We start from the raw sequence: 27,986 nt of genomic DNA on the forward strand, positions 1-27,986 counted from the left end.
CAAACTCTTTACAACCAAACATTTCCTGAAGAAAACACAGACACACACACACTCACAGCCAATACTAAAATGCCAAGTAACTTCAGAACATGGTAAACAGACAGTGTATAAAACGAACGATTCAAATGTTTAAAGCCTGCTGTAGAGGCTGCTGTTGCTGAAACAAAATGCTGCTTTTAAATAAGTCCAACAAACACACACTTACCATAGAGAAAGCAGCCAGCTCTGTGGAATTATTCAGCAGCGCCTGCAGCTCTGTGTGTCTTCTGCAGGCAGCGCCATCTTGCCTCTGACCGGAAATGACGCCATCTTACCGATAATCGGAAATAATGTAATCGACGCAATCTTCCCGATAACCGGAAATGACGTCTTCGACGTCATCTTGCAACCCAGCCAAAATCACAAGATGAGCGCCAATTTTAAACTTAAACACAGTTCTGATCAAATAAAAACGTTTATTCATGCTTTATCCATCTGAAAACGGTTGCAACCATTTTAAAACCCAAGAGAAACAAATTTGCAAACTCTTTACAACAAATGTATTTTATTTTCTATAAACATTCATTTCAAAGACAATAGAGACAAATTTGCAAACTCTTTACAACAAATGCATTTCATTTTCTATAAAACATTCATTTCAAAGACAGACAAATTTGCAAACTCTTTACAACAAATGCATTTCATTTTCTATAAACATTCATTTCAAAGACAATAGAGACAAATTTGCAAACTCTACAACAAATACTAAAATGCCAAGTAACTTCAGACCATGGTAAACAAAATACATATCAATTGGCTGAAAAAGGCACATGGAGGGGACTCACCGTGGAGTAGAACCGCAGCTCAGAGAGCTGTGACCCTTTCGCTTCATGGGTCCGGCAAAGAATGACTCAGGCAGGACACTTCCGAGTTTTATAGTCCCTCCCCCTGCCACCAGTGGGGGCAGCAGAGGGAATGGGGAATTTTGTAAATACATTAATATCTCTCATTTTTCATTGACGGCTCTGGTGAGACCACATCTGTATTCTGTACAGTTTTGGTCTAATTTGAGGAAAGACATCCTTGTGATTGAGGCAGTGCAGCGTAGGTTCACGAGATTGATCCCTGGGATGGCGGGACTGTCATATGAGGAAAGATTGAAAAGACTAGGCTTGTAGTCACTGGAGTTTAGAAGGATGAGGGGAGATCTTATAGAAACATATAAAATTATAAAAGGACTGGACAAGCTAGATGCAGGAAATAATTTCCCAATGTTGGGCGAATCCAGAACCAGGGGGCACAGTCTTAGAATAAAGGGGAAGCCATTTATGGCTGAGGTGAGAAAAAAAATTTCACCCGGAGAGGGCAGTGGAGGCCAAGTCACTGGATGGATTTAAGAGAGAGTTAGATGGAGCTCAATGGGCTAGTGGAATCAAGGGATATTGAGAGAAAGCAGGTACGGGTTATTGATTGGGGACGATCAGCCATGATCACAATGAATGGTGGTCCTGGCTCGAAGGGCCAAATTACCTCCTCCTCCATGTGTTTTATGTTTCTATGTAACCTCTCCCTCGTTGTCAGCAGGACAAAGAAGAATGTGATTAACTTCAGGAACTGAAACTGTACACCCAATGGTTCAATGGTGTTTTTATTGTCACATGCAAAAGCACAGTGAAATTATTTTCTTACATGCAGTCCAGTATGGTATTCCCATACCCAAGCATGTTCTCGATTAGCAAGTGTACAGAAATAGTACACAGATCCCACATGCAAGAGATGCCACGTTGTAGCCCATTTTTCAAAGTCCAGTCTGCGCTCTAGTTCTTACAAACAGTGCCCAATCCAGGCAAGCCCAAGTCTGCGGAGGGCTCAAGCCATTGCTTTCCTTGGACGTGACATTCCCCCTCCTTGCCCATCCACCTTTGTGCCCCGGGGTGCCTCCCTTGAGGTTGCAGTAGAACAGACCCCGGTTCCCTCTCTTACCAGCCTTGCTCCTCGACCGTCATGCCCGTCATTGTCAACGGTTCCATCTTCCCTGGTATACATTGATGACGCCAAAGTAGAAATGGTTGAAAGCTTCACGTTATTAGAAATAAATATAACCAGCAATTTGTCCTGGAATAGCAACATCAAAACTATGGTCCATAAAACTCACCCCTACCTCTACTTCCTTAAAATGCTTAGAAAGTTTGTCATGTCCCTAACAACCCTCACCAACCTCTACTGATGTCGCAAACATTTTATTGGGGTGCATCAACCAAGACCCCAAGAAATTACAGAGAGTTGTAGACATAGCATAGACTATCACGCAAACCAACCTCCCTTCCATCTACACTTCACGATGCCTTGGCAAGGCCACAAGCACAACCAAGGACTGGTCACACCCTGGAAGCTTCCACTTCTCTCTCATCAGGCAAGAGATATTGAAGTTTGAAAACGCATACTTCCAGATTCAGGGACAGGTTTTCCCTCCAGCTTTTATCAGGCAACAGAACCATACTCTCACCAGCTAGAGTGTGATCCTAACCTCCCATCTACCTTATTGGAGACCTTTGAAATATCTTTAATCAGACTTTAACTTACACTAAATGTTGTACCCTTCATCTGTACACTGTGGATGGCTTGATTGTATCACGTATAGTCTTTTCTTTGACCAGTTAGCGTGTAATCTGTAGCCTCCCTTTGCTCTGGTATTTCATTTAATTTACATGCTTAATCGATAATGTTTCATTATTAATGTTTTATGTATCATTCTTAACTGTCACTGTATGTCATGTTGTCACTTGCGGGCGGAACACCAAGGTAAATTCCTTGTATGTGAATACTTGGCCAATAAACTTATTCATTCATTCAAAAGCTTTTCACTGTACCTTGGTACATGTGACAGTAATAATAAACTAAACTAAGTTTTATGTAATTTTAACTTGTTTGCACAATTCTATAAAACCTTACCACTAGCTAACAAAGTTATCGTGTATGTTTAATTTTCCTTTTATGAGAAAGATGGTGCAACAATACTTGATTTAAACAGCTGTAGCATTATTTTTTTTGTTTCTTTGTTTCCCCCCAGGTTTTAGATTTATGATTTGTAGAAAGCTGGGGCACATTGACAAACAAAATATGGGCCTGAAACTGATTCCAACTATGGGAAGTGTTAATTTCCACAATGAATAAAACTAGGAGGAAAAATCTATGAGCAGGTAAACTTTTTCTTCTCCAGCTCTTCTTCCCAACCAATTTCAATTAAAGAAAACAAAACAAATATGCACTTCCTGTAATTATATTTCACATCTTTGCCATGACAGTCAAACTCCAGGAATGTGATGCTGAACTGTCCTATTTTCCACATTATATGTTATAACTATTAATTTTCCCACACACTTATGACTTTCTGTAAATTATTACACAGTCTTATAATGGTGTCTATATATTCAGTGAACTTGGCAAGTTGCAGGATCATGGAAACCTGGTATGGTGGTGGAAATGCAGTGATTCTTGTGTGGGGAGTTGGAGATTAGAGACCATTGAGTCTTGCCACAGTGAAACTCGAGGCTGTGCAGTCTCTAGGTAATGTAGGAAACAATATTTGTTGAGCTAAATGCCAATCCTTCAGTTATTTCTGAATAGTACAACAGCAGATTATCAGAGATTTACTGCATTAGCATGTCATAGTTTTGTAGCGCACATCAATAAAATTCCTTGGGTTAAGGGGTGTTTTTATGAAGATTGTTAACTTTTGATGTGTTGGTTGTAATTCTCCAAAGTTCCCCAGATTCTGGAGCTGTCTCAAAGGATTGGAAAACGGCAAATGTATTGCCACCATTAAAGAATGGAGTGTATTAGATGGCATGGAATTGTAAGCCAGCTAACCTAATATCTTCAATGGGGAAAATGATGAAATTCATTATTTAGGTTATAATAGTGGAATATTTAGAAAATCATAAGAAAAATAAAGCAGTCAACATGGTTTTGTGGAAAGGAAATGGTGTTGACAAATTAACCAGGTTCTTTTGAGAGAAAGAAAATAGGAAATGGGAAGGATTGAGCAGAATTAGTGGAATTGTATTTGATTTCCAGAAGGCATTCGAGAAGGCAGTACCCAAGGGTTACCTGACAAAATAAGTGTGCGTGGGATGAGAGCAATACATTGGCATGAATAGGCAAGCAACTAAGAAAAAAGAGATCTGGAATACATAGGTCATTTTTGGATTTGTAATATGTAACTAGTGTATGTATTACACTATAACTAATGTATAACTAATATGTAACCCCACAGGGGTTAGTGCTGTGGCTCAATGCATTAATGACTTGATTGACAGGACTGAATGTATAGTAGCCATATTAATGGATGATACCAAGTAATCAGGAGGACAGTTTTCAAGGATAGAACATGAATCAAATCCAAGTGCTGGAAATTTGAAATGAAAAACAACTTGACACGATTCAGATAATAGTCTGCCTTCCTGTTTTTTTCAGGAGGAGGTCTGAAGAGTTGAAGAGCTGCCAATTATGAAGCGAGAGGAAAGAAAGTAGCAAGTGGAGGGGGAGGAAAGAAATAGGTGGGAGTCTAGGTGTTGCACAGGGAGGAGAGGGGGAGGTGCGGAAAGGAAATGCGGGGGGAGTGGGTTGTGGGAAGGTTAATAAGTTATGCAAAGTTGAAGAATTCAACATTCATACCATTGGGTTGTAAGCTATACGAGGTGCTGTTTCTCCAGTTTGCATGTGACCTGACTCTGGCAATGAAGGTGGCCCAGGACTGAAAGGTCTTTATGAGAATGTGACGGGGCCTGCTCTATCTTCTGTCCTTATGAGTAACACTGCTGAATCTGACACATTGATCATAACCAACAAAATAAGGTTTTATTGAATGTTTTTTACAACCTGTAACAGGGCTATAAGGTAATTGGAGACGATGGAAGATGATGGAATTGTGAACAAAACATAAAGTGCTAGAGGATCCTAGCAGGCCAGGCAGCAGCTGTGGAGGGAATGGGCAGACCCAATGTTTTGGGTCTGGATCCCTTCTTCTGGTTTCAGCTGGAGTCTGAAGAAGGGTCCTGATCCAAAACTGTGTATTCATTCTCTCGCCAGATGCTGCCTGATTCCACTCTTTAAAAATGGAGGGCGGGATAAAAATTATCAGAATTAAGTAGAACCGATATGGATTTATGAAGGGAAAAGTAGTTTGACTGATCTATTAGGGCTCTTTGTGGATGTGACAAGTGGTATAAATGATGAGGAACCTGTGGTATGGAATCACATTATGAGTACTAAGGAGAATGTATAGAAATTAAACGAGGATATAGATAAGCTGAGTGAGTAAGTCATAAAGAGATATGGTATTGAAACTGGCCATTCAGCCCATCAAGCCCATACTGCAATCAGCAATCCATTTACACTAATTGTGCATTCCCATTAACTGCTTCTAGATTCTACCACTTATCTACGCACCTACAGAAGTCATTTAACCTATCAACCTGCCCATCTTTGACTTGTGAGAGGTACTGTACTCAGAGAAAATCCCTACCCATAGGTAGAAGATGCAAACTCCATACAGACAGCACCCATGGTCAGGGTTGAAGTTATGTCTCTGGTACTGTGAGGCAGCAGACTACGAGGTACTTCGTGAAATATATGGAAAATCTGTGCCAGTACGCATAACAGACAAGTGCAGCATTTGTTAAATGATTAGAGATTGAGTAGTGTGCATATTGAAATTAAACTAGGTATCGTTATCTAAAATTGCTGAAGGCCAAATCAATGTGCAGATGGCAAATTAAACATTAGCCTTCATTATACGAGTGTTTGAATATGCGAATAAGGAAGTTTTATAGCAATTGTGCAGGATGTTGGTAAAACCACATCAGGAGAACTATTTTCAGTTTTGGTCTCCTCGCCTAAGAAGGGTATCATATCTATATCTTCTATATATATATAAAACTCAAATCCGTCCGTCCGCCTGCAGTACGGATCCCTTCCTGCCTTTCGATTCGTGCCCGATACTCGCAGATGTCCAATCGGAATGGCCGATGCTCGCAGATGTCCAATCGGAATGGATTCATTTGCATGTACGGCTGCCGGATGCATTTCTTCCTTTGATTCATTGCCAAGCCCAATCCAGACGCTCAATCTCCGAGATATTTTCCATTTCGGTAGAGATTTCGCTTTTCTTTCTAAGTATCCGCTCCTCATTTCATTTTGTCGTGTTGAAGTACACGTTTTTAATCAAATCCTTCTCCCCCCCCCACCCACCCCCAAGTATTTCAAAAATAAACAGGCTTCTCCATTTACATGTCAGCTTCCAACACACTTCGAAACAAAGTTGCAAGAGAGGAACACTGAACTTTTCACTGCTGCAGCAGGCAGGGGAGGGCTGCAATCTTACATTTGGGAACGGGCTCAGTTCCAATGGAGGAGACGGGTGCATGGTGGAATATTGGGTTGGGGGATCACACTATTGGGGGAGCAGACCCAACGGGTCTGCACTTGGTCTAGTATCTATTAAAACTCTGTGTGTGTGGTTGTATGGCATTTTGCCTTTGAAACGTATCTCCTCGAAAACCAGACGCAAAAAAGTGGAGATCTTTACAATTTCGGTAGGGATTTACCTTATGATTTCATAAATCCACTCCACTAAATTCAGTCGATTATTTCCCCAGATTTTGAATAAAATTATTCACAAAACATCAGGGTCCTCCCCTGATTTCCAGCTTTCGTGCATGAGATGCGGACGCTTCATTTCCAGAACATTCTGAACGCGTGACGCACGGTTGCATTTCGCTCTCTCTGTCTCTCCCTCTCTCTCTGCCCCGCATCTCTCTCTCTCTCTCTCCCCATCTCTCTATCTGCCCATCTCTCTCCCCCCCCCTCTCTCTCTCCCCCTCCCCTCTCTCTCGCCCCCCTTCCTCTCCCCCACCCCCCCTGCCCTCCCCCACCCTCCCCTAAACCCCCTTCCACCTCCCCTCCACCCCTTCCCTAACCCCTACTCTCCACCCCATCCCCTCCCGCTCTCTTCCCCTTCCCCCCCCTCTCTCCTCCCCTCTCTCTCACCCCTCCTCTCCCCCCCCCTCACCCACCCTCCCTCTCCTCCCCTCCCCCCTCTCTCCTGTCTCTTGCCCTTTTGTATCTGCCCCTTTCTCTCTGTCTCTCCCCATTCTCTCTCTGCCCTGACTCTCTACCCCCCCCCCCCCCCCCCCCCCCCCTCTCTAGACGCGCCTGCGAGTTGGCGGCTATGCGTCAGTGGATCGGGCGGTTATGGGGTAAAAGGAGCAAATTAATAATATTAATTTAATATCAAGGGTGGTAGTTAGCGTGTGTGACGCCGCATGCTGCGCCCCCCTCCCTGCAACCACACGTTGGGGGAACAGACCCAACGGGTCTGCACTTGGTCTAGTTTCCTATAGAAGTGCAGTGAAGATTCAATAGACGAGTTCCAGGAATTTTGGGGGAGAGGGATTGTGTGTTGTATGGGGAAGAGATGGAATGAACTGAAAGTGAATTCTCGAAAGTTTAGGAGAGATCTTATCCAAATGTACAAAATTCTTGAGAGTGATACACCAGAAACAGGGAGGATGTTTCTCTTGGTTATGGTGTATAGAACCAGGGAGCTACAACTTCAGAATAAGAGTTAGGCCATTTAAAATTAAGGTTAGAAATGTATTCACTTGCAGAGAAGTGAACCTCTGGAATTCTCAACCCCAGCAGTTATCAATGCTCAGTTATTGTGCTCATGGAGATAGTGACAGATTTCTAGATAATATGGGAATCATCAGTTATGGGCATAGTGCAGGAAAATGTGGTCAGGGTAGAAGGTCGTTTTTTTAATATTTTGGTTGAGTATGGAACATGGTAGTAATATTGATGCCGATATAAACAGTCTTCTGAAATAATTTCAGTCACACCATGCCTAAAATGACTGTGAAACTTAACTTTTGCTTATAGGTCCTAAATGCCAAATGTATTGAACACATGAAACTACATCTGAAAGAAGAAACCGAAGAAGTTATATCAGTGCAACTGGGCAAACACTAAGAGTCCAGTAATTGGGTCTGCAGTGGACTGCGATGGCCACTGTCATCCCTTGTGCTCTTTTAGAAGTAACGGAAACTCAGAAGATTCTAGCGGGGAAACGTAAACGTAGTGAGACCAAATCCAGAAAATCCTTTCCTTGTCAGTTGTGTGGCAAGATCTTCACTAGTGTTGAGAAATTGAAAGTGCATTCATATTCCCACACTGGAGAAAGACCCTACAAGTGTTCGCACGGGGACTGTACCAAGGCATTTGTGTCTAAGTATAAATTACTGAGGTATGGAAAACTATTCAGAGTAGATAGTATCTCTTTAATTAATTGGGGATATTTGCCTCTGCTAATTTTAGAGTCCAATTTGAGTAATTCTAAATTTCAGATTTGGCCTCATTCCAAACTTAATTTCCTATAAATAGTGCACCTAACTTATCTCAGAATATACATTGAAGGCAAATTGATGTGAATATATTTTAATGGTATAAAGCAGTGAAAGCCAAATATTGAGCCAAAATTGGTGCAACAGTTGTATACATTTATGCATGCTTTGATGGAAAGAAACAGTTGTGGATTTGTCATATTTTGAATCATTTCTGCTCCTTCGTTGCAAATTTTACACTGTGTTATTTTACACTGTGTTATGCAGATGAATTAAAGCCTGAGGCAAAAATCTCGACTAGTAGAATTTTGAGCATTATGTGCACCTGATTGTCATTGCATGAAGGAAGCAACTCGACCTCAAAGTTTTCATTGAATTATTATTTTATCATTGGTTACTACCATTTCAAAAGTTTGAATGTATTTGAAAATAATGTGGCCTGGGTCCTGCTGGTAAAAGCCAGCAGTACCAAATGGGAGTAAGTCCAGGAGTCCATGCATGCAATGCCAAACACGGAAATTCCAGACTTGCTGAATGTCAAAATAATCCATTTGCTTTGCTGCTAGATGTCACATTGGGATGTGGAAAAGGGTGGGAAGGTGTGAAAATTAAACTGGCTCTTGGATTTTGTGCTTGATTTAACCTGGCACCGAGTCTGTGCCTCATTAATAGCAATGAGGATTGTTTTGTTGCAGTTAAGAAAGCAATGGCAAAGGTAAGTTCTTTCCTTAATCGTTTCACTTTAGTTTAATGTTTTTATAATTGTGTTTTTAAAGTAATCTTTTCAATTAATTTTACTCCCAAGACTTTTAATGGCCTTTAAATTTCATTGAAAGTCAAAATCATTTAGTGACAATTTAAAAATAGTTGTTGCTTTGACAGTGGTGGCATTGCCAGCAAACTAATACATCACATTAGTGTAAGTGAATGTGTCATGATAGTATTCAGTGCCAACATGATCTGGCCCTGCATTTGAAACACTATGCGGTGAATCAGTAATAAATTTGTCAATTAAATCAAATGTTAAGAATTATTTAAAACAAAGATATGGTACAGGAATTGATCAGCAAGGTCAAGCTGTATCTGCAGATAGAAAGTGTTTTAGCTCAATGGGCCTTCATCAGGACGTTTTTTGATTTTTCCGCTTTTAAGCATGATTTAACTACTTTCAGTATTACCTTTGTAATGAGTGAAATTATTTAAATTTAATAATATTTTGTTTGTATAAATGCATTTCAATAATAATATTATATATCCTTAATTCTAAGTTTTGAAAGACCACTTGAATTTCTAGTTTCAAAACTAAACATCCAGCAATAATAATGAGCCATTTTGTGCTTAACTGGATCCGCTGTCTGCAATTTCATTCTCAGGATTATCTGTGCCAGAGGAGGAGGCCCTGTCTTCCAGATAATGATGGGGTATCGGGTGTCTAGTACAGAGGCCCTATCTCTGAACGCAAACCAAAATTGTTTAACAGTTAGCAAGTCTGTCATTTTTAATGTTATTAACTATCAGAGATATTTCAAATTAACATTGAATAGAATAGTTTAATATTAATAATTTAAGATTTAAAAGATTTGTCGATAATTAAGCATTAATATAGTTAAATTATTTTTAAGATGTAATACGTTCCACTATGCATTGTCATCTGCATGCATGCAGTCAGCCTTCATTGAGATCAGATCTTGCACAATATCTGAGAGACAAGGAGCCTCACCAAGACCGGGCCTCACCAAGGGATTCCATGGGATCTTCAGCGGCAAATTGACCGATTTGGCTCTCTGATTCTGTTTAGCTGGTCTCTTCCTAATTTCACAGCACATCCACCAAAATCTGAAGTGCATATTATCACTAGATCTGATCAAAACTGTTCATAGTCCTTTATAATTTCATAAGATCGAGATAACTGTTAGTCAGAATTCAGATATTGATCAACAAATTGATTGAAAACATTGAGTGATTCAATATTGAAGGACATTTCAGAAAAAAATGTCCTTATTAAGGAATATTTTAATATGCAAAGTTTAATTTTGCAAAATGTATTTATATGTACTAAACTTTAATTTAATTTAACTAAAATGTAATCCAAAAATATTCATCTTTGTTAATGTTTTGTTAAAATAACTTGATTTTTAAGAATCCCCTAATTTGCTTCTACATATTACATTTTAGAGCTATTGTTACAACAATAATTTAGAAAGATTAATTATAATTAGCAACATACAAAACAGATTTAAAGATTATGGAAGCACTCGGCAGTTCAGGCAGCATCTGTGGAAGGAGAAACTGTTAACACTTCTAATCTAAGTCATGTTCCTCGACTTGAAATGGTAATTGTATATTTTTCCACAGACACTGTTTGACCTGTTGATTGTTTCCAGTATTTATTGTTCATGTTGCAGATTTCAGGCAGTTCTTTGATTATACATTACAGAATACCCACCTCCAAACAAGGAGAGCTGGTGCACTTGAGGTTTCCAGTGTAAATAACCACTTGTGTCTGTTCAAGGCATATGGCCACCCATTCACCTCAGAAGATCCACAAGTGTACTTACTGTGAGAAAATGTTCCATCGCAAAGATCATCTAAAGAATCACCTGCAAACTCATGATCCAAACAAGGAAGCCTTCAAGTGTGAGGAATGTGGGAAAAACTACAATACAAAGCTTGGTTATAAGCGTCATTTAGCTCTGCATGCTGCAACTAGTGGTGACCTTACTTGTCGAGTTTGCTTACAAACATTTGAAAGCACAGGAGTATTACTGGAGCATCTGAAGACGCATGCCGGCAAGTCATCAAGTGGCACAAAGGAAAAAAAACACCAATGTGACCATTGTGACCGTTGTTTCTATACTCGTAAAGATGTTCGAAGACATATGGTAGTACATACAGGAAGGAAAGACTTCCTTTGTCAGTATTGCGCCCAGAGATTTGGTCGGAAGGACCATCTGACCCGTCACATGAAGAAAAGTCACTCGCAGGAACTGCTGAAGGTGAAAACAGAACCAACAGATTTTATCAATCTACTTAGTTCAAATACTTCGTTGTCATTAAAAGATGAGCTAAGTCCAGTGATGTCAGTAGTTTCTAGTGAATTGACAACTAGATCATTTACAAATACTTTGCAAATGAATATCTACAGTGCCCATATTCAGACCATGCAAACATTAGGGGCAAACAATCAAATGATCTCTACTCCATTACCTTTAGGAATGGGTTGCCCACTAGAAATTGAGACTTCAATTTGCTCTCCTCAAGAACTTTCCTCAAAATATTTTCTTGGTTCTACCTCATATGCCATTGCGCTGCCTGAAAAAGGACAACCATTAAAAAGTGAAATAGACAGTTTCTTAATGGATTTGCATAGTGATTTGCTTCCCTCTGCCCATGACACTCAATTATCCTCATCAAAACAAGGCATGGAGTCCCAGCCAGGGTCTCTGGGTGATGGATCTGGGGATATTTTGCTTTCAAAAAGCCCAGCATTCGTCAATGAACCCCTGAATACATCGTCCTTAGACTTTTCTCAGTTATTAAGTTTCTTACCGCTAAATAATTCTTCATACAATCAGCCAGTTTCTTTGGGCAATTCTGGTATGTGTTATACACAAGAAGAACCTCCCTCATCTCTAATTCCTCTCCCACCGCTGTACCAGGATTCACACGAAACTGGTAACAGCATTGGTCTCAATGCTCTGCATCCCTTATCTACAGTCTTCACAACTAGCTTAAGCACAACAACCCTGCCACGTTTTCACCAGGCTTTTCAGTAGACAGTAGAACATTTCTTAACTATTTCAACTTCCAATGATTGTAATTTCAATTATCCTGATGAAACATTAAGAAATTGAACTGTAAACTCTTTAATGGCTTGTAACATCAGTGCTAATTTGAATCACCACCAGTGGCAAGCAAGACCAAGGTAAAATGTACAGCACAGTACTATTTATTTTTGGACATGATAGGAACATTCTTATTAGCACTTGGTTTATAATAATATACAATGGGGAGCAAATTTGAGTCTAAAGCATGATTAATAGAGTCGTGGACAACCTGGAGGTTTACATTTAGAATTTCATACATAATAACAGTCCTCAACGCTATCATTGTAATGGTTGTTGAGTTCTAATTTTAGGTTGTACTGACACCAATAATTAGTCTTTCAGAACTGTATATCAGATGCAAAAAAAAAACTGCTGGAGTAACTCAGCTAGTCAGGCAGCATCTAGCGAGGGAAAGAGACTGTCAAGATTTATATCAGATAGTGACTGCAAATTGAAACTGATTTATACCTGACAAGCAAACTGTATTCAGTTCTTGAAAATATTGCTGCTCTGTTTAACAATTTTTGCACAGTTCCATTTCATAGATCTTTGAGGGTGCATTTATGCATTTAAAAAATGTTTGAACACCAAAAAACCTTTTGAACTTTGGCCATATCAATGCACCAAAGTTGGTTTATAACCCATTGATTTTTATTTATGAAAAATGCTGAGTATAGGTGACCTATTTTTCAAGAAAGTTTGGTGGTGAAAACCTTTAAAAATAATTAAACATACCATCAGATAAGACATTAAAACTTGTAAAAATCCAGAAGATAATTTTTAATTCCTTGTAATGACGTGGAATATAAATAAGAGTTTTTCCTAATTTAAATTGATTGTGTACCTTTTAAATTATGTGGCATGTACTGGAGATTTTATATTATACCATAGGTTGTCAACTAAACATCTGAATCAGACATATGGATAAAAGTCACAAATAACTTTCAGTTTTGATCTTGAATGGTATAAAATCGTCTATTAGATTTTTGCCCACAAATATGGAATTTTTACTCAAAATAAAAGAGTGAAGTGAAGACCCAAGTTCTCTAAACAAAGCACAGCCTTAAGAAGTGAGGAAATAACTGGTGAAAGATAATAAATATCCTACCAAAATGTTACTTTCATTTCTATTCATTTTGTTGGTCAAATTCTCACGGTTCAATACTCAATTCTTATTTTAAGTTTTAGATAGATATATCATTACTGCCACAAAGAGCAAATAATTATCCGTAGTAGCGTATTTTAAGAAACAATTTGCTAATTTGTCCATCTTTGTGCAGTTATGCCCAGTGAAGCCTTTATCTCATATTAAATCAGACTCAGCAGGTCAGGCAGTGTCTGTGGCATGAGAGAGAAACAAAATTTTGGATTGATGATCTTTTTTTCCTTGTATGTATCTCACGTGTATATTAGTACTTTAATTCAGATAGGCATAATAGAGAATTATTAATTTGGAGTTAAATGGCAGAATGAAATTCTGTTTTGAACATTTTTTTTGGTTACTATTTGTGGCATTGTACTATTCAGAGTACATGAATGTAATTTTTTTTCTACAGAAATGTAATATTAATTCAGCTGTTGCAAGATCTGTGATCATGATTTAATTAGCGATTTGATACTTGGGACAAACTGACAATTAGGACTTTGAATCTAGTATAGTAAAGTCAGATTTAATAAAGCAGCTACCAGAATGTGCAACAATCTAGATTATTGTTTGGCTGATGACACAGAAAGGTTTTTATTGAAATTCAAACAAGCCTAAGATAATTGAATAAAATGTTAGGATAATAATAGAAATCAAATGAAAACAAAAATATTTTAAACTAGGTCTGATGTGGAGAGAATAATTCATGTGAAGATCTCCTGATCTGAGAGGTAATCGGAAAAGTTGACTGGTCTGTACTTTCCATTAATGCCGAGTGCTTTTAAGTTGGTTGTGGTTTTGTCACATAGGTGATTTGAATATATTACCTTGTGGAACGCTGAACCAAAATAAATTGTGCCCAAAAAGGTAGAAAATACGGAGCTGCCAAAGGAATTATTTAGCTCTGTCCAGTGTGGTACTTTATATTAAAACCACAGTTAGTCTTTGTATTCTTTGTTATAGTTAATGCTAAATAGTTGATGCAATATTTCACTGGTTCACTTGTGTAGTATTGGAATTTGTGTACAAAATTATGTTTTCCTTCATAATGTAGTATTGACTTATTGAACCAATATTTGAACTATTCATCAACCAAACGTGCTTTCAACATAGTTGCTTTACAGCGCCAGAGACCCGTGTTCAATCCTGTCTACAAGTGCGGTACAGAGTTTGGATGTTCTCCCTGTGATTACGTAGGTTTTCTCTGGGTGCTCCAGTTTCCTCCCATATTCCAAACACGTGCAGGCTTGTAGGTTAATTGGCTTCTATAAATTGTCGCTAATGCGTAGGATAGAACTAGTGTATTGGCACGGACATGGTGAGCTGAAGGGCCTGTTTCCACACTGTATCTCTAAACTAAACCCAAAGGGATATATATAATTCAGTGCTCAGAAGTGGATCATTTGCATATTCTGCAGATTTACCTCATCATTTTTGAGGCTTTGTTGGCGAACCCCCATCATTTTAATGTAAATTTCAGTTGCTAGCACTAGATGGGTTTGGAATATCAGCTCACAATTAAACTCACATCTGCACATTTGGTTCCATTCACTTCCATAGAACCAAATCTTGAGAGGCATGGACAGCTCGTGGCTGATTTTCTCACAAACTTAGTCCTAGCAATCAAAGACCAGTTTCTTCCCGTAAACCTGTGGCTTGCTCACTTAGAATCAATGTCATTTTGTCAATTTTACCAAAAGGCGGCATACGTGCAAAATGAGAAGCAACCACTGGCCAGGTTAACCTATTGCCCAGACTAATAATGTTATCAGCTCTTCCATCAATAACTAAATTATATAAGATTTTAATATCAATTAACATTTCAGCAGTTTTATTTTGCAGTTCAATTATGAATCTTTTTATTTGTGATTTAAATTCAAAAACTATTCAAGTATTGAGAACATGTTTTACTATGTAATATTTTGGAGCCGAGACTTCATAGGATCATAGAATGTTAACCAGGAGGAGCCCTATCAATCCTGTTTGTGCTGGATTTGTCCTATTAGTCATACGTCTTTCTGCTGACTGGATAGAATGCAATAAAAGCTTTTCACTGAACCTCGGTCCACTTGACGATAAACTAAACTCATAAACCCATGTCCTATATCCCTATTTTTTGTCCACAACCCTGCAATGACCTCAGCTTCAAGTGCCTGCCCGAATCATTTTTAAAAGTTTTAATGGAATCTTTTACTGTGTTTCCTACACTGTTTCATTACCTACATTGTATTATTTCCTACATTGTATTATAACCTCCTTCCCTCCCCCAATCTAGAGAGCATAGAACCTTTCAACAAACCTGCAATGATCTCTGCTTCAAGTGCCTGCCCATATAATATAACCATATAACAATTACAGCACGGAAACAGGCCATCTTGGCCCTTCTAGTCCGTGCCGAACACATATTCTTCCCTAGTCCCATCTACCCACGCTCAGGCCATAACCCATCATTCCTTTTCCGTCCATATAACTATCCAATTTATTTTTAAATGATAAAATCGAACCTGCCTCCACCACCTTCACTGGAAGCTCATTCCACACAGCTACCACTCTCTGAGTAAAGAAGTTCCCCCTCATGTTACCCCTAAACTTCTGTCCCTTAATTCTCAAGTCATGTCCTCTTGTTTGAATCTTCCCTACTCTCAGTGGAAAAAGCTTATCCACGTCAACTCTGTCTATCCCTCTCATCATTTTAAAGACCTCTATCAAGTCTCCCCTTAACCTTCTGCGCTCCAAAGAATAAAGACCTAACTTGTTCAACCTTTCTCTGTAACTTAGTTGCTGAAACCCAGGCAACATTCTAGTAAATCTCCTCTGTACTCTCTCTATTTTGTTGACATCCTTCCTATAATTAGGCAATCAAAATTGTACACCATACTCCAGAATTGGCCTCACCAATGCCTTGTACAATTTTAACATTACATCCCAACTTCTATACTCAATGCTCTGATTTATAAAGGCCAGCACAACAAAAGCTTTCTTTACCACCCGATCTACATGAGATTCCACCTTCAGGGAACTGTGCACAGTTATTTCCAGATCCCTCTGTTCAACTGCATTCTTCAATTCCCTACCATTTACCATATACGTCCTATTTTGATTTGGCTTGCCAAGATGTAGCACCTCACACTTATCAGCATTAAACTCCATCTGCCATCTTTCAGCCCTCTCTTCCAACTGGCATAAATCTCTCTGTAGACTTTGAAAATCTACTTCATTATCCACAACACCACCTATCTTAGTATCATCTGCATACTTACTAATCCAATTTACCACACCATCATCCAGATCATTGATGTACATGACAAACAACAGTGGACCCAACACAGATCCCTGTGGCACCCCACTAGTCACTGGCCTCCAACCTGACAAACAACCATCCACCATTACTCTCTGGCATCTCCCATTCAGCCACTGTTGAATCCATCTTGCTACTCCACCATTAATACCCAACAATTGAACCTTCTTAACCAACCTTCCATGAGGAACCTTGTCAAAGGCCTTACTGAAGTCCATATATACAACATCCACTGCTTTACCCTCATCAATTTCCCGAGTAACCTCTTAAAAAAATTCAAGAAGATTAGTCAAACATGACCTTCCAGGCACAAATCCATGTTGACTGTTCCTAATCAGATCCTGTTTATCCAGATGCTTATGTATATTATCTCTAAGTATCCTTTCCATTAATTTGCCCACCACTGATGTCAAACTAACAGGTCTATAATTGCTAGGTTTACTCTTAGAACCCTTTTTAAACAATGCAACAACATGCGCAGTACGCCAATCCTCCGGCACTATTCCCGTTTCTAATGAAATTTGAAATATTTCTGACATAGCCCCTGCTATTTCTACACTAACTTCCCTCAATGTCCTAGGGAATATCCTGTCCGGACCTGGAGATTTATCTACTTTTATATTTTTCAAACGTGTCAGTACTTCCTCTTCTTTGAATCTCATAGTTTCCATAGCTACTCTACTTGTTTCCCTTACCTCACATAATTCAATATCCTTCTCCTTGGTGAATACCGAAGAAAATATATTGTTCAATATCTCCCCCATCTCTTTTGGCTCTGCAGATAGCTGTCCACTCTGACTCTCTAATGGACCAATTTTATCCCTCGTTATCCTTTTGCTATTAATATAGCTCTAGAAACCCTTTGGATGTACTTTCACCTTACTTGCCAAAGCAACCTCGTATCTTCTTTTAGCTTTTCTAATTTCTTTCTTAAGATTCTTTTTACATTCTTTATACTCCTCAAGCACCTCATTTACTCCGTGCTGCCTATAATTATTGTAGATCTCTCTCTTTTTCCAAACCAAGTGTCCAATTTCCCTTGAAAACCATGGCTCTTTCCAATTTTTAGTATTTCCTTTCAACCGAACAGGAACATAAAGATTCTGTACTCTTAAAATTTCACCTTTAAATGTCCTCCATTTCTCTTCCACATCTTTCCCATAAAACAAAATGTCCCAATTTACTCCTTTTAAATCCTTTTGCATCTCCTCAAAGTTAGCCTTTCTCCAATCAAAAATCTCAACCCTAGGTCCAGTTCTGACCCTCTCCATAATTATATTGAAACTAATGATATTGTGATCACTGGACCCGAACTGTTCCCCAACGCATACCTCTGCCACCTGACCCGTCTCATTTCCTAACAGGAGGTCCAGCACCGCCCCTTCTCTAGTAGGTGCCTCTATGTATTGCTGCAAAAAACTATCCTGCACACATTTTATAAACTCCAAACCATCCAGCCCATTTACAGAATGTGTTTCCCAGTCTATGTGTGGAAAATTGAAATCTCCCACAATCACTACATTGTGCTTACTGCGATCTCCTTACATATTTGCTCTTCCAATTCTCGCTCCCCATTTGGCAGTCTATAATACACCCCTATAAGTGTTGCTACCCCTTTCCCATTTCTCAGTTCCACCCAAATAGCCTCCCTAGACGAGCCCTCTAATCGATCCTGCCAAAGCACTGCTGTAATATCTTCCCTGATAAGCAATGCAACACCTCCACCTCTTGCACCTCCAATTCTATCACACCTGAAGCAACGAAATCCTGGAATATTTAGTTTCCAATCACAGCCCTCCTGCAACCATGTTTCACTGATCGCCACAACATCATACTTCTAGGTGTCAATCCAGGCTCTAAGCGCATCCACCTTTCTTACAATGCTCCTAGCATTAAAATATACACATTTAAGAAACCCACCCTGTCTTATTCTCTGTTTATTGTCTTTTTCTTCTTTCTCCCCTACATTTTGGGTCAGAGTGCTACCCTTCTCTGCCTCCTGCCTCACACACTGACTGCTAGCTTTCCCAATTTGAATCCCTCCCCCCAACCGTTCTAGTTTAAAGTCTCCCCAGTAGCCTTTGCAAATCTCCCCGCCAGGATATTGGTCCCCCTCGAGTTCCAGTGCAACCCGTCCTTTCTGTACAGGTCGCACCTTCCCCAAAAGAGGTCCCAATGATCCAGAAACTTGAATCCATACCCACTGCACCAGTCCCTCATCCACGCATTTATCCTCCACCTCGCTCCATTCCTACTCTCACTGTCGCGTGGCACAGGCAGTAATCCTGAGATTGTTACCTTTGCAGTCCTTCTCCTTAACTCTCTACCTAACTCCCTAAATTCTTCTTTCAGGACCTCTTCTCTTTTTCTACCTATGTCGTTGGTACCTATATGCACCACAACCTCAGGCTCCTGTCCCTCCCATTTCAGGATATCATGGACACGTTCAGACACATCCCTGACCCTGGCACCAGGGAGGCAAACTACCATCCGGGTCTTCTGTCTGCGGCCACAGAATCGCCTATCCGACCCCCTGACTATAGAGTCCCCTATTACTATTGTCCTCCTCTTCTTTTCCTTACCCTTCTGAGCAACAGGACCGGTCTTTGTGCCGGAGGCCCAGCCGCTGTCGCAGCCCCCAGGTAGGCAGTCTCCCCCAACCGTACTTAAACGTGAGTACTTATTTTCAAGGTGTACAGCCACCGGGGTACTCACCAGTCCCTGCCACTGCCCATTGTCCTTCCTAACTGTGACCCAGTTGTCTGCCTCCCTTCTTGGAGGTGGTCTTGGAGTGACCACCACTCTGTAACTCCTGTCTATGACCTCCTCGTTCTCCCTGACCAGGCAGAGGTCATCGAGTTGCTGCTCCAGGTTCCTAACACGGTCCCTTAGGAGCCCCATCTCGACGCACCTGGCGCAGATGTGATTTTTAAAAACTTTTTTTTAACTTTTACATTTAATATTGTATTGTTTAGTATTAACTTTTTTTATTATTACCTCACCCCCACCCTAGCTACTGGGCATAGAACTTTTGTCCCAAAAAGTCTCTTGGATCACCTCTTAATTTTTTTTTTTGTACTATTCTTATAACTTATATAAACTCTTCTTGCATATATGTCATCTATCACTGACAATGTCGTCGTACACCTCTGCTCTTAAAACTTTGCAGCCTTCTTGAAATGTGATCCAGAATTATTCATAACGATATGTTCTGATCAGTGATTAAGTTCCAGCATTATTTCTTTGTTAGTTTGTTCTGCTGCTCCATTTATTAATCGGAATCAGCAATACGCTCTTTTAAAAAGACAAATTTTCAGCTCATCAACATAAAAATAATATTTTCATATCGAGGTGAGCTCATTATATTTGACTACAAAGGATAGAAAAAGTCTAAACATACAAACAAGTATTGAATGCCCATCTTTCTGCACTATATAATTCTGTCTCATTTGAAGTGACATTAGATTTGCAACATCTGATCTGGGTATTATTAGTCCAGGAAATATAGAGACATAGAAAAATAGGTGCAGGAGTAAGCCATTCGGCCCTTCAAGCCAGCGCCGCCATTCAATATGATCATGGCGGATCATCTAAAATCAGTGCCCTGTTCCTGCTTTTTCCCCATATCCCTTGATTCCTTAGAGTTAAAGTCTAAAACTCTCTCTTGAAAACATCCAGTGAATAGGCCTCCACTGTATACTGTGGCAGTTTTTCTCATCTCAGTCCTAAATGGCCTACCTCTTATTCGTAAACTGTGACCCCTGATTCTGGACTCCCCCAACATCGGGAATTTTTTCCTGGCTAGAGTCTGCCCAATCCTTTAAGAATTCTATATATTTCTATTATATCCTCTCATCCTTCTAAATTTCAGTGAATACAAGCCCAGTTGATGAATTATTTCATCATATGTCGGTCCCGCCATCCAGGGAATTAACCTGGTGAACCTACGCTGCACTGCCTCAATAGCAATAATGTCCATCTTCAAATTAGGAGACCAAAACTGCACACAATACTCCAGGTGTGGTCTCACCAGGGCCCTGTACAACTGCAGTAGGACCTCCTTGCTCCTAAACTCAAATCCTCGCGCAATGAAGGCCAACATGCCATTAGCTTTCTTCACTGCCTGCTGTACCTGCATACTTATTTTCAGTGACTGATGTACAGGCACACCCAGGTCTCGTTGTATCTCCCCTTTTCCTAATCTAATACCATTCAGATAATCTGCCTTCCTGTTCTTGCCACAAAAGTGGATAACCTCACATTTATCTACATTATACTGATTTAAAACCTTCACTGCCTTGTGGCCATATCCAGTTCTCGAAAAGGCTCCAGGAGTAAACCTCAAGAAAATCCGGAGTCGGAGCCCCTAAGGCAGTTCGTCGTTGTCTACAACCTCGCTCTGGCAGCTCCTGCGACGGCGCTGGTGCCAAGCTGTAATGGCCCTGCTGTTCCTTTGGATCGATCAGCGACATGGAGAGGGGGGGACATGCAGCTTGGGCAACAGCCTGTCCTCCATATGACATCGCCCAGGCTTGCATCCGACCACACATCACCTGCTGCTCAAGCCGAGGTTTGGAGCAAGCAGCCAACAATTAGGATGCATCATCCATGGTCAGTCATGACCGAGGGGGGCCTACATGCATCTGCCACGCATCTCCCACTCATTCATCCCAGCTCACACTGCCACCCAGTTTTGTGTCATCTGCAAATTTAATTCTCCCGTGTAAATCATTAATATATATTGTAAATAACGGGTCCCAGCACTGAGACTTGCGGCACCCCACTAGTCACTGCCTGCTATTCTGAAAAAGACCCGTTAATTCCTACTCTTTGCTTCCTGTCTGCCAACCAGTTCTCTATCCATATCAATACCCTACCCCCAATACCGTGTGCTCTAATTTTGTACAATAATCTCTTGTGTGGAACCTTGTCAAAGGCTGTTTGAAAGTCCAGATACACCACATCCACTGGCTCTCCCTTATCCATTCTACTTGTTACATCCTCAAAAAATTCTAGAACATTAGTCAAGCATGATTTCCTCTTCATAAATCCATGCTGACTTTGACCAATCCTGTCACTGCTTTCCAAACGTGCTGCTGTAGCATCTTTAATAATCAAAAGGAAGATAAGTAATTTGCATATTTTGGTAATCTACTCAATGGAACTTTCTGGAAAGATACATGTGGCCACCAGCTGAAGAGCTGCAAACTCAAGAACTATGAACAATTTCAAAATAAAAGACTGCCTATTTAAGAATAGGAGTTTCATTCGGGGGGTTACAAATCTTTGCAATTATGTACCTTTGGAAGCAATGTAGACTTCTTAAGGGGTTGGACAGGCTAGATGCAGGAAGATTGCTCCCGATGTTGGGGAAGTCCAGGACAAGGGGTCACAGCTTAAGGATAAGGGGGAAATCCTTTAAAACTGAGATGAGAAGAACTTTTTTCACACAGAGAGTGGTGAATCTCTGGAACTCTCTGCCACAGAGGGTAGTCGAGGCCAGTTCATTGGCTATATTTAAGAGGGAGTTAGATGTGGCCCTTGTGGCTAAGGGGATCAGAGGGTATGGAGAGAAAGCAGGTACGGGATACTGAGTTGGATGATCAGCCATGATCATATTGAATGGCGGTGCAGGCTCGAAGGGCCGAATGGCCCACTCCTGCACCTAATTTCTATGTTTCTTGAGAGCATTTAAATAGGAGGTTGGTAAGATTGAATGATTGAATTAAGGGAAAGGGCAATTAGGTAAGAAATCAGAGTAGAGGTCAGTGATCAGCACAAATGGTGGCGTAGAGTGAGCCAGTGAATTACTTTTGCTCTGATTACCTCTTCCCAGATATTCAGATACTTGCCAACTTTATATTTAAAAAATAGGCATATTTGAGATGGTGCAGAATGAAGTTCTGCAACAGTCACTGCAAAAAGATGAGGAACTTTAGCAGGATTTTAAAATTAGTGGACACTTTAGTAAAGAGATTTGCTTAATTGGATATTTTGTAAAACTCATTGATCTTGATCTATGGTAGTACATACAGGAAGGAAAGACTTCCTTTGTCAGTACTGAGGTACAGTGAAAAGCTTTTGTTTTGTGCTAATCAGTCAGCGGAAAGACAATACATGATTACAATCGAGCCATTCACAGTGCACAGATACATGATATAGGAATAACGTTTTGTGCAAGGTAAAGCCAGTAAAGACCGATCAAAGATAGTCCGAGGGTCACAATGAAGTAGATAGTAGTTCAAGACTGCTCTCTCGTTGTGATAGGATGGTTCAGTTTGATAACAGCAATGACTACAGCAACAGTAATGACTATAATACATCGTAAATATTATTAACATCCAGAAACTGGCTCCATCAGTATTTAACAAGTGCAGTGTTAGTCACTCTACAACATGGTTCATAGTCTGCTCCTTCATCTTGGCTGATCACTGACTTCAAGTGAAATTTCTTGCCCAATTGCCTTATCCCTATATTTAATCGTCTAACTTTACCAGTGTCTGTTTTTATAAATATACTCAACAAGCAAGGATATGTAATTGCAAAGAATTGCGACCCCCCCTGAAAAAACTTGCCTTGCTGCCAGACGGCCAATCCTTTAAGAGGGAGGTGTCAGAAATAGACTTTTCGGGCAAAAATAAAAGTTCTGCAAAATATTATGCTATAAGATTTGGCACAATATATAAAGAAAATCAAGAGATCATCACAACACATTGTTTCTTTTTAGCTAAGTAATTTACATGGATTGACAATAGCCAAGTTCATTTCTACATTGTGCTAGTAATAGCCTGCCTGCTTTCTGCTTCTGCTGCTACGATATATAATGCTACTTGTATCCCAACAGCATTCTCAACTCCATTGTGCCAAATCTTATTGAACGTCTATCAAAAATCTAATTGTCTTCTACCATTTGGTTCCGCTACCCAATGTGCACTTTACTGGTTGCATCCTTCAGTCTCCTGGATGTGACGATCCCAATTTCTCATGTAAAGCTTCCTCATGAACAATGAACACCACCATTTCCTGGCAAATTATGTCAGTTTAACAGGTGTGTAGTTTTTTTACTGCCTTCCATTTTAAAAAAATGGCATTATATTTGTTAATCCTTTCATCACTGGAACCACTTTTTGTATTTTGAAGATCCTTATTAATGCAGTCACCATTTTATAATCACCAAAACCCTCCTGGGGGATGAAGGACATTAGGTCTAATTGTTTGGCTATTAGTCCCATAAATCTTAGTTTTTTGAGGTCCTTTGCATTATATCCTATTTTATCGTAATTCTATTTTTTCTTCTATCACTTTATGGCCATCCTTTGATTTGATCTTCCGGCTTGCTATTCTTCCTGATTTCAGTGTGAGGCTTTTTCCTTCCGTGCAATGTCTCAATTTTAATAATAGAATTTTCCTCAATAAATTTTACTTCTCAACATTTTTGAGAATTATGAAAACGCATTTCAAATGTTTGCCATTTTACATCTTTGGTTGATTTATCATTTCATTTTACTCCACAAATGAAATTGGTAACTTTAGGCTAACTATAGGCTAAGATTCTAGTTTCATACTTACGTTCTTTGCACTCGAACATGATGCTAAATTCATCCCAATGAGATCAGATTTCTCTAGAGTATCCTTTTATCATGAGCTTATTAATTCTGTCCTTACAAAATGTACATCCATGATGTTCAGCCCATTTAACCCAATGGGACTCCTTTTGTGAATGTATCCTGTAAAATATACTTGGCTGAAACTATGACATAGTATAGCGAGTTTCATAACTATAATTGCATAATTGAAAGGAGTAGAGATAACGATGCACAGTAATAAAGATGGGAGAAACAGTTAAACATGTACTTCTATTATCCATATGCCATATATCAGAAATGGTCTGAATTGTGTACGAAGATACTTAATTAGGAATATAGGGATGCATAATTGTAAATAATTGTATTGATGCCCAATTATTTTTAATTAAATTAGTATGATCAGGATACTACCCATAACTTTATAATGACTTATTAGCAATGGAAGTTCACAGAAAACAGGGACATTAGCATTATCTTCTTTGATAACAATAATAATGCATTACAGTACATAGTATAAAATAACTTTTTCAGAAGAGTTCTTCATTTTAATGCATCGGTTCTTTATACAATATTTTTTGAATACAGGTTCTATTATGTTAAAGTCAAACTAAAATTAAATTATATTGATGTACAATTCGTTGTCAAACATGGAGATCACATAACTAAAAAGGTAAAAATCTATGATTTTGTTTCTTACAGTAGTTTAGTTTTAAATGATAAAAGGACGTGAGTTTGTATTAGCATTGGAAATTTAATATACTTTGCCATTGGATGGAAATCTAGACCATATTCAAAGAATGTCTTTTTTAATTTAATTACTTTCAGAAATGACTTGTGCCTCTGGTCAGCTGCTATGTGGATTTGAAAGTTAGTATTTGATCATTTAGAAATTGAGGTAATGGGTTTTTAGTGGAAGACCATGGTATGCGCTTAGTTTTAAAGTATACATTAGAATTTACTTTGGTTTTGGCTGTGAGGCAGACCTTTACTCAATGCAATAAGATTGGTGCTGCTTGTGTATAATGCATTATTCAGTTGTGAATTGCCAGTGCTGTTGAATGGATGGTTTCATTTGCATGGGTAGAAGATTGAAGCAAGTAATCATTAAAAATGATTATCCTTGTGTTAAATCCATTAGTTATAGGATAAAGTGAATAGTTCATAAGATTGCATTCCTTACAGTAAGTCCATTTGTAATGGAATGAATGCAGAATTTATAGATTAGAGAATACTTGTGTGGTAAAGTAAAATCTAAGATGTTGGTGTATTGCATCATTTAATTGCTAAAACAAACATATCATATTTTTGTGTGCGGAATTGAGCAAATGCCACAGCTAGTTTTGGTGAAACATTGCTTAAAATTCAGGTGCACATTGTGCACACTTTTTCAAAAATTAATTTAAATGGTTGAAATTAGGTACACACTAATGGCAGAGTTTAAAAATATTCTAAAAAGCAGCATCTACAGAGAGCCAAACAGAATTAACTTTTCAGATAGAACTCTTGACAAGAAATGTTAAATCTGCTTCTCTTTTATGACCTGCTGAGATTTAAAATGTTCTTTATACATTTCAAATTTCTAATGCTCTTTCAACAGCCCAGGTTGTCTTTCACAAAACCATAATTGGAAAGTTATGACTTGTATTTGAAACGAGTCAGAAATCTTTGCTTGGACACTAATATAGGCTGAGTTCGTGAAACTAGTTGCAACACAGTTGAAAGGGAAATGGTGTGAAGATGACCAGTGGGTGTATTGTTTACTGGTACCTCTTTATGTTTTACATAAATCTATAAATGAGTCTATATTTCCAGTTGTAGTAATGCGAGCTACCTTCTACAGGAAGGTTATTTCTTTACATTAAGAATGTCTCATTTAAATAAATCTAACTTTGCAGGTTTGTTTTAGATTAGGACAAGAGAAAACATTTATATGTGAGAATGCTGCCTGATTTTGAATAAATATAACAATCATTGTACAAGTCTGAAGGGAAAACTCCCAAGACATGAATGATAGCAATTATTTCAATCCAACCTGTGATAAATAAGTGGGATAAAAGTCTTTATTCAGAACATAATATCCTGTAAGCTAAACTAACTGGATTAGTATTTTCAATTCCAGCATTTAAAGTGTATCCAAACTCCAATAAGAAGGTGAATTTAACCCTTTTCACACAATTATATTTTTTCATGTCAACTAAAGCACAAGCAAGTGCATGCTGCTTGAGAAATTGAATTTTCATAATGTTAGATGTATTTTTTCAAAGTTGTATAAAGGTACAGTTGTTTTTATAGATGCATAACTGAGTAAAGTGATAGATTATTGTTGCAACATATATATAGTAAATAGTCAAAGTTGTAGCTTTGTCTACAGAATATGTGCAAAATGTATATTTTTAGCACTTTCATATACATTAATCCTTTAAGAGTATCTCTTGAAGGCCGTATCTTTAACCATCATTACAAACTTGTTTCAAATGCCATTGGATTTCATATTAGACCATTAGACTATAAAATAAATGTGTATGTAAAATGTTACATTTTTTATTTAACTTTTAGCAGGTACAAATGTCATAGCATTTCTTTTATTAAAATTTGTCATATTTGCTTGCACAGTTGCTGTGTCTCAATTAGGGAGTTTACTACTTTACAATGATACAATAATCAGTATATGTCATGATAGTTCTTTTGCTGCTGCCGTCCCATCAACTCCCTGTAAATAGATATTTATACAGAAGGGAAAGTAAACACAAATGAAACTATTGTGGTACAAGTGAAGCAAATTGATGGGGAACACTCCTGCAACTTTATTTTTGAAGTATATATTTTGCTGCTAATTCACATTGGTTGGAGGAAGCCAGTCCTCGTGGTGCTATGAACTTTCCCTTTCTTCAATTAACACTACAATTATATCATCCAATTAAAGTATGGTAGCTCAAATAGCAAAATGTGCAACATCCATACGTACAATACCCTTTGTGTGAAGTTACAATACATTATGCAGTTGTTGTAAAAGGTGTTGGAAAGAATTGTCTGGTCCAAAACTGATCTAGCATTGACATGCTTTGCAGCTATGGTGGATTTAATTCTGAAAATCATTTTAGCATATTGTGCACAAGATTATTCCCTCCCTACTCTCCCTGTCCCAATGGAATTACTAAATCTATTTCATAATGCATTCACATTTTGCAGCCCCATGAAGAAAAATAATTCCAAAGCTAAACTGTTCCCCTTTCCCTTTTTGTATTATGGAAGTGTACGGTATTAATGGATTTTAAGTGACTATGAAATAGATGCAAATACAATTAGATATTTAATTGGTTTGAAGCAATGGAAGTAATCGATGGAAGAAACTAACTGCATTCCAAATTGAACTTTTGTACTACTTTGTATTTTATCAATTGTTATTTTGTTCGGAATGGAAAACACAATGCTTATGTATACACTTATCAATGTATTTACGAACTACTGGTATCTGTACAAATATAGACATAAAAGATGGTTTTAAAAAAAAAGCTTTTACAACTTAAAACTGCAGTAAAAAAACTTTAGAATTTAATCTTTACATCCAAAGAAATGCTTCAAAAGCAATCTGATTATTTATTGTGCCAGATAACCTGCATTTTTGTAAACACATGTACTATAATAAAACAGTTCTGCTGCAGCCTCACTTGGTCTAAATTGTTGTTAGTATCGAATTATATTATTAAATATGAAGATCTTTATAATTTAAATAGAGATTGGACAATTACC

The 27,986-nt window shown here is 38.6% G+C and overlaps 1 protein-coding gene across 4 annotated transcripts in view; it reads left to right on the forward strand.

Annotated features, from left to right (window-relative positions):
• plag1 (pleiomorphic adenoma gene 1) overlaps positions 1 to 27,897 on the forward strand; it is a 63,318-nt gene extending 35,421 nt beyond the window's left edge. Inside the window, exons 3-6 of one of the 4 annotated variants that reach the window (XM_055634044.1) lie at positions 3,050 to 3,179; positions 4,456 to 4,538; positions 7,921 to 8,284; positions 10,894 to 27,897. In XM_055634044.1, coding sequence (XP_055490019.1) covers positions 8,043 to 8,284; positions 10,894 to 12,157 — 1,506 coding nt within the window. In that variant the 5' untranslated portion in view covers positions 3,050 to 3,179; positions 4,456 to 4,538; positions 7,921 to 8,042 and the 3' untranslated portion in view covers positions 12,158 to 27,897. Of the gene's footprint in view, positions 1 to 3,049; positions 3,180 to 4,455; positions 4,539 to 7,920; positions 8,285 to 10,818 lie in introns of those variants that run through there. The other 3 variants (XM_055634043.1, XM_055634045.1, XM_055634047.1) reach the window with 3 other exon arrangements.
• Positions 27,898 to 27,986: the final 89 nt, after the last annotated feature.

The sequence above is a fragment of the Leucoraja erinacea genome, chromosome 4 (assembly GCF_028641065.1).
Source record: "Leucoraja erinacea ecotype New England chromosome 4, Leri_hhj_1, whole genome shotgun sequence".
NCBI lineage: Eukaryota > Metazoa > Chordata > Chondrichthyes > Rajiformes > Rajidae > Leucoraja > Leucoraja erinaceus.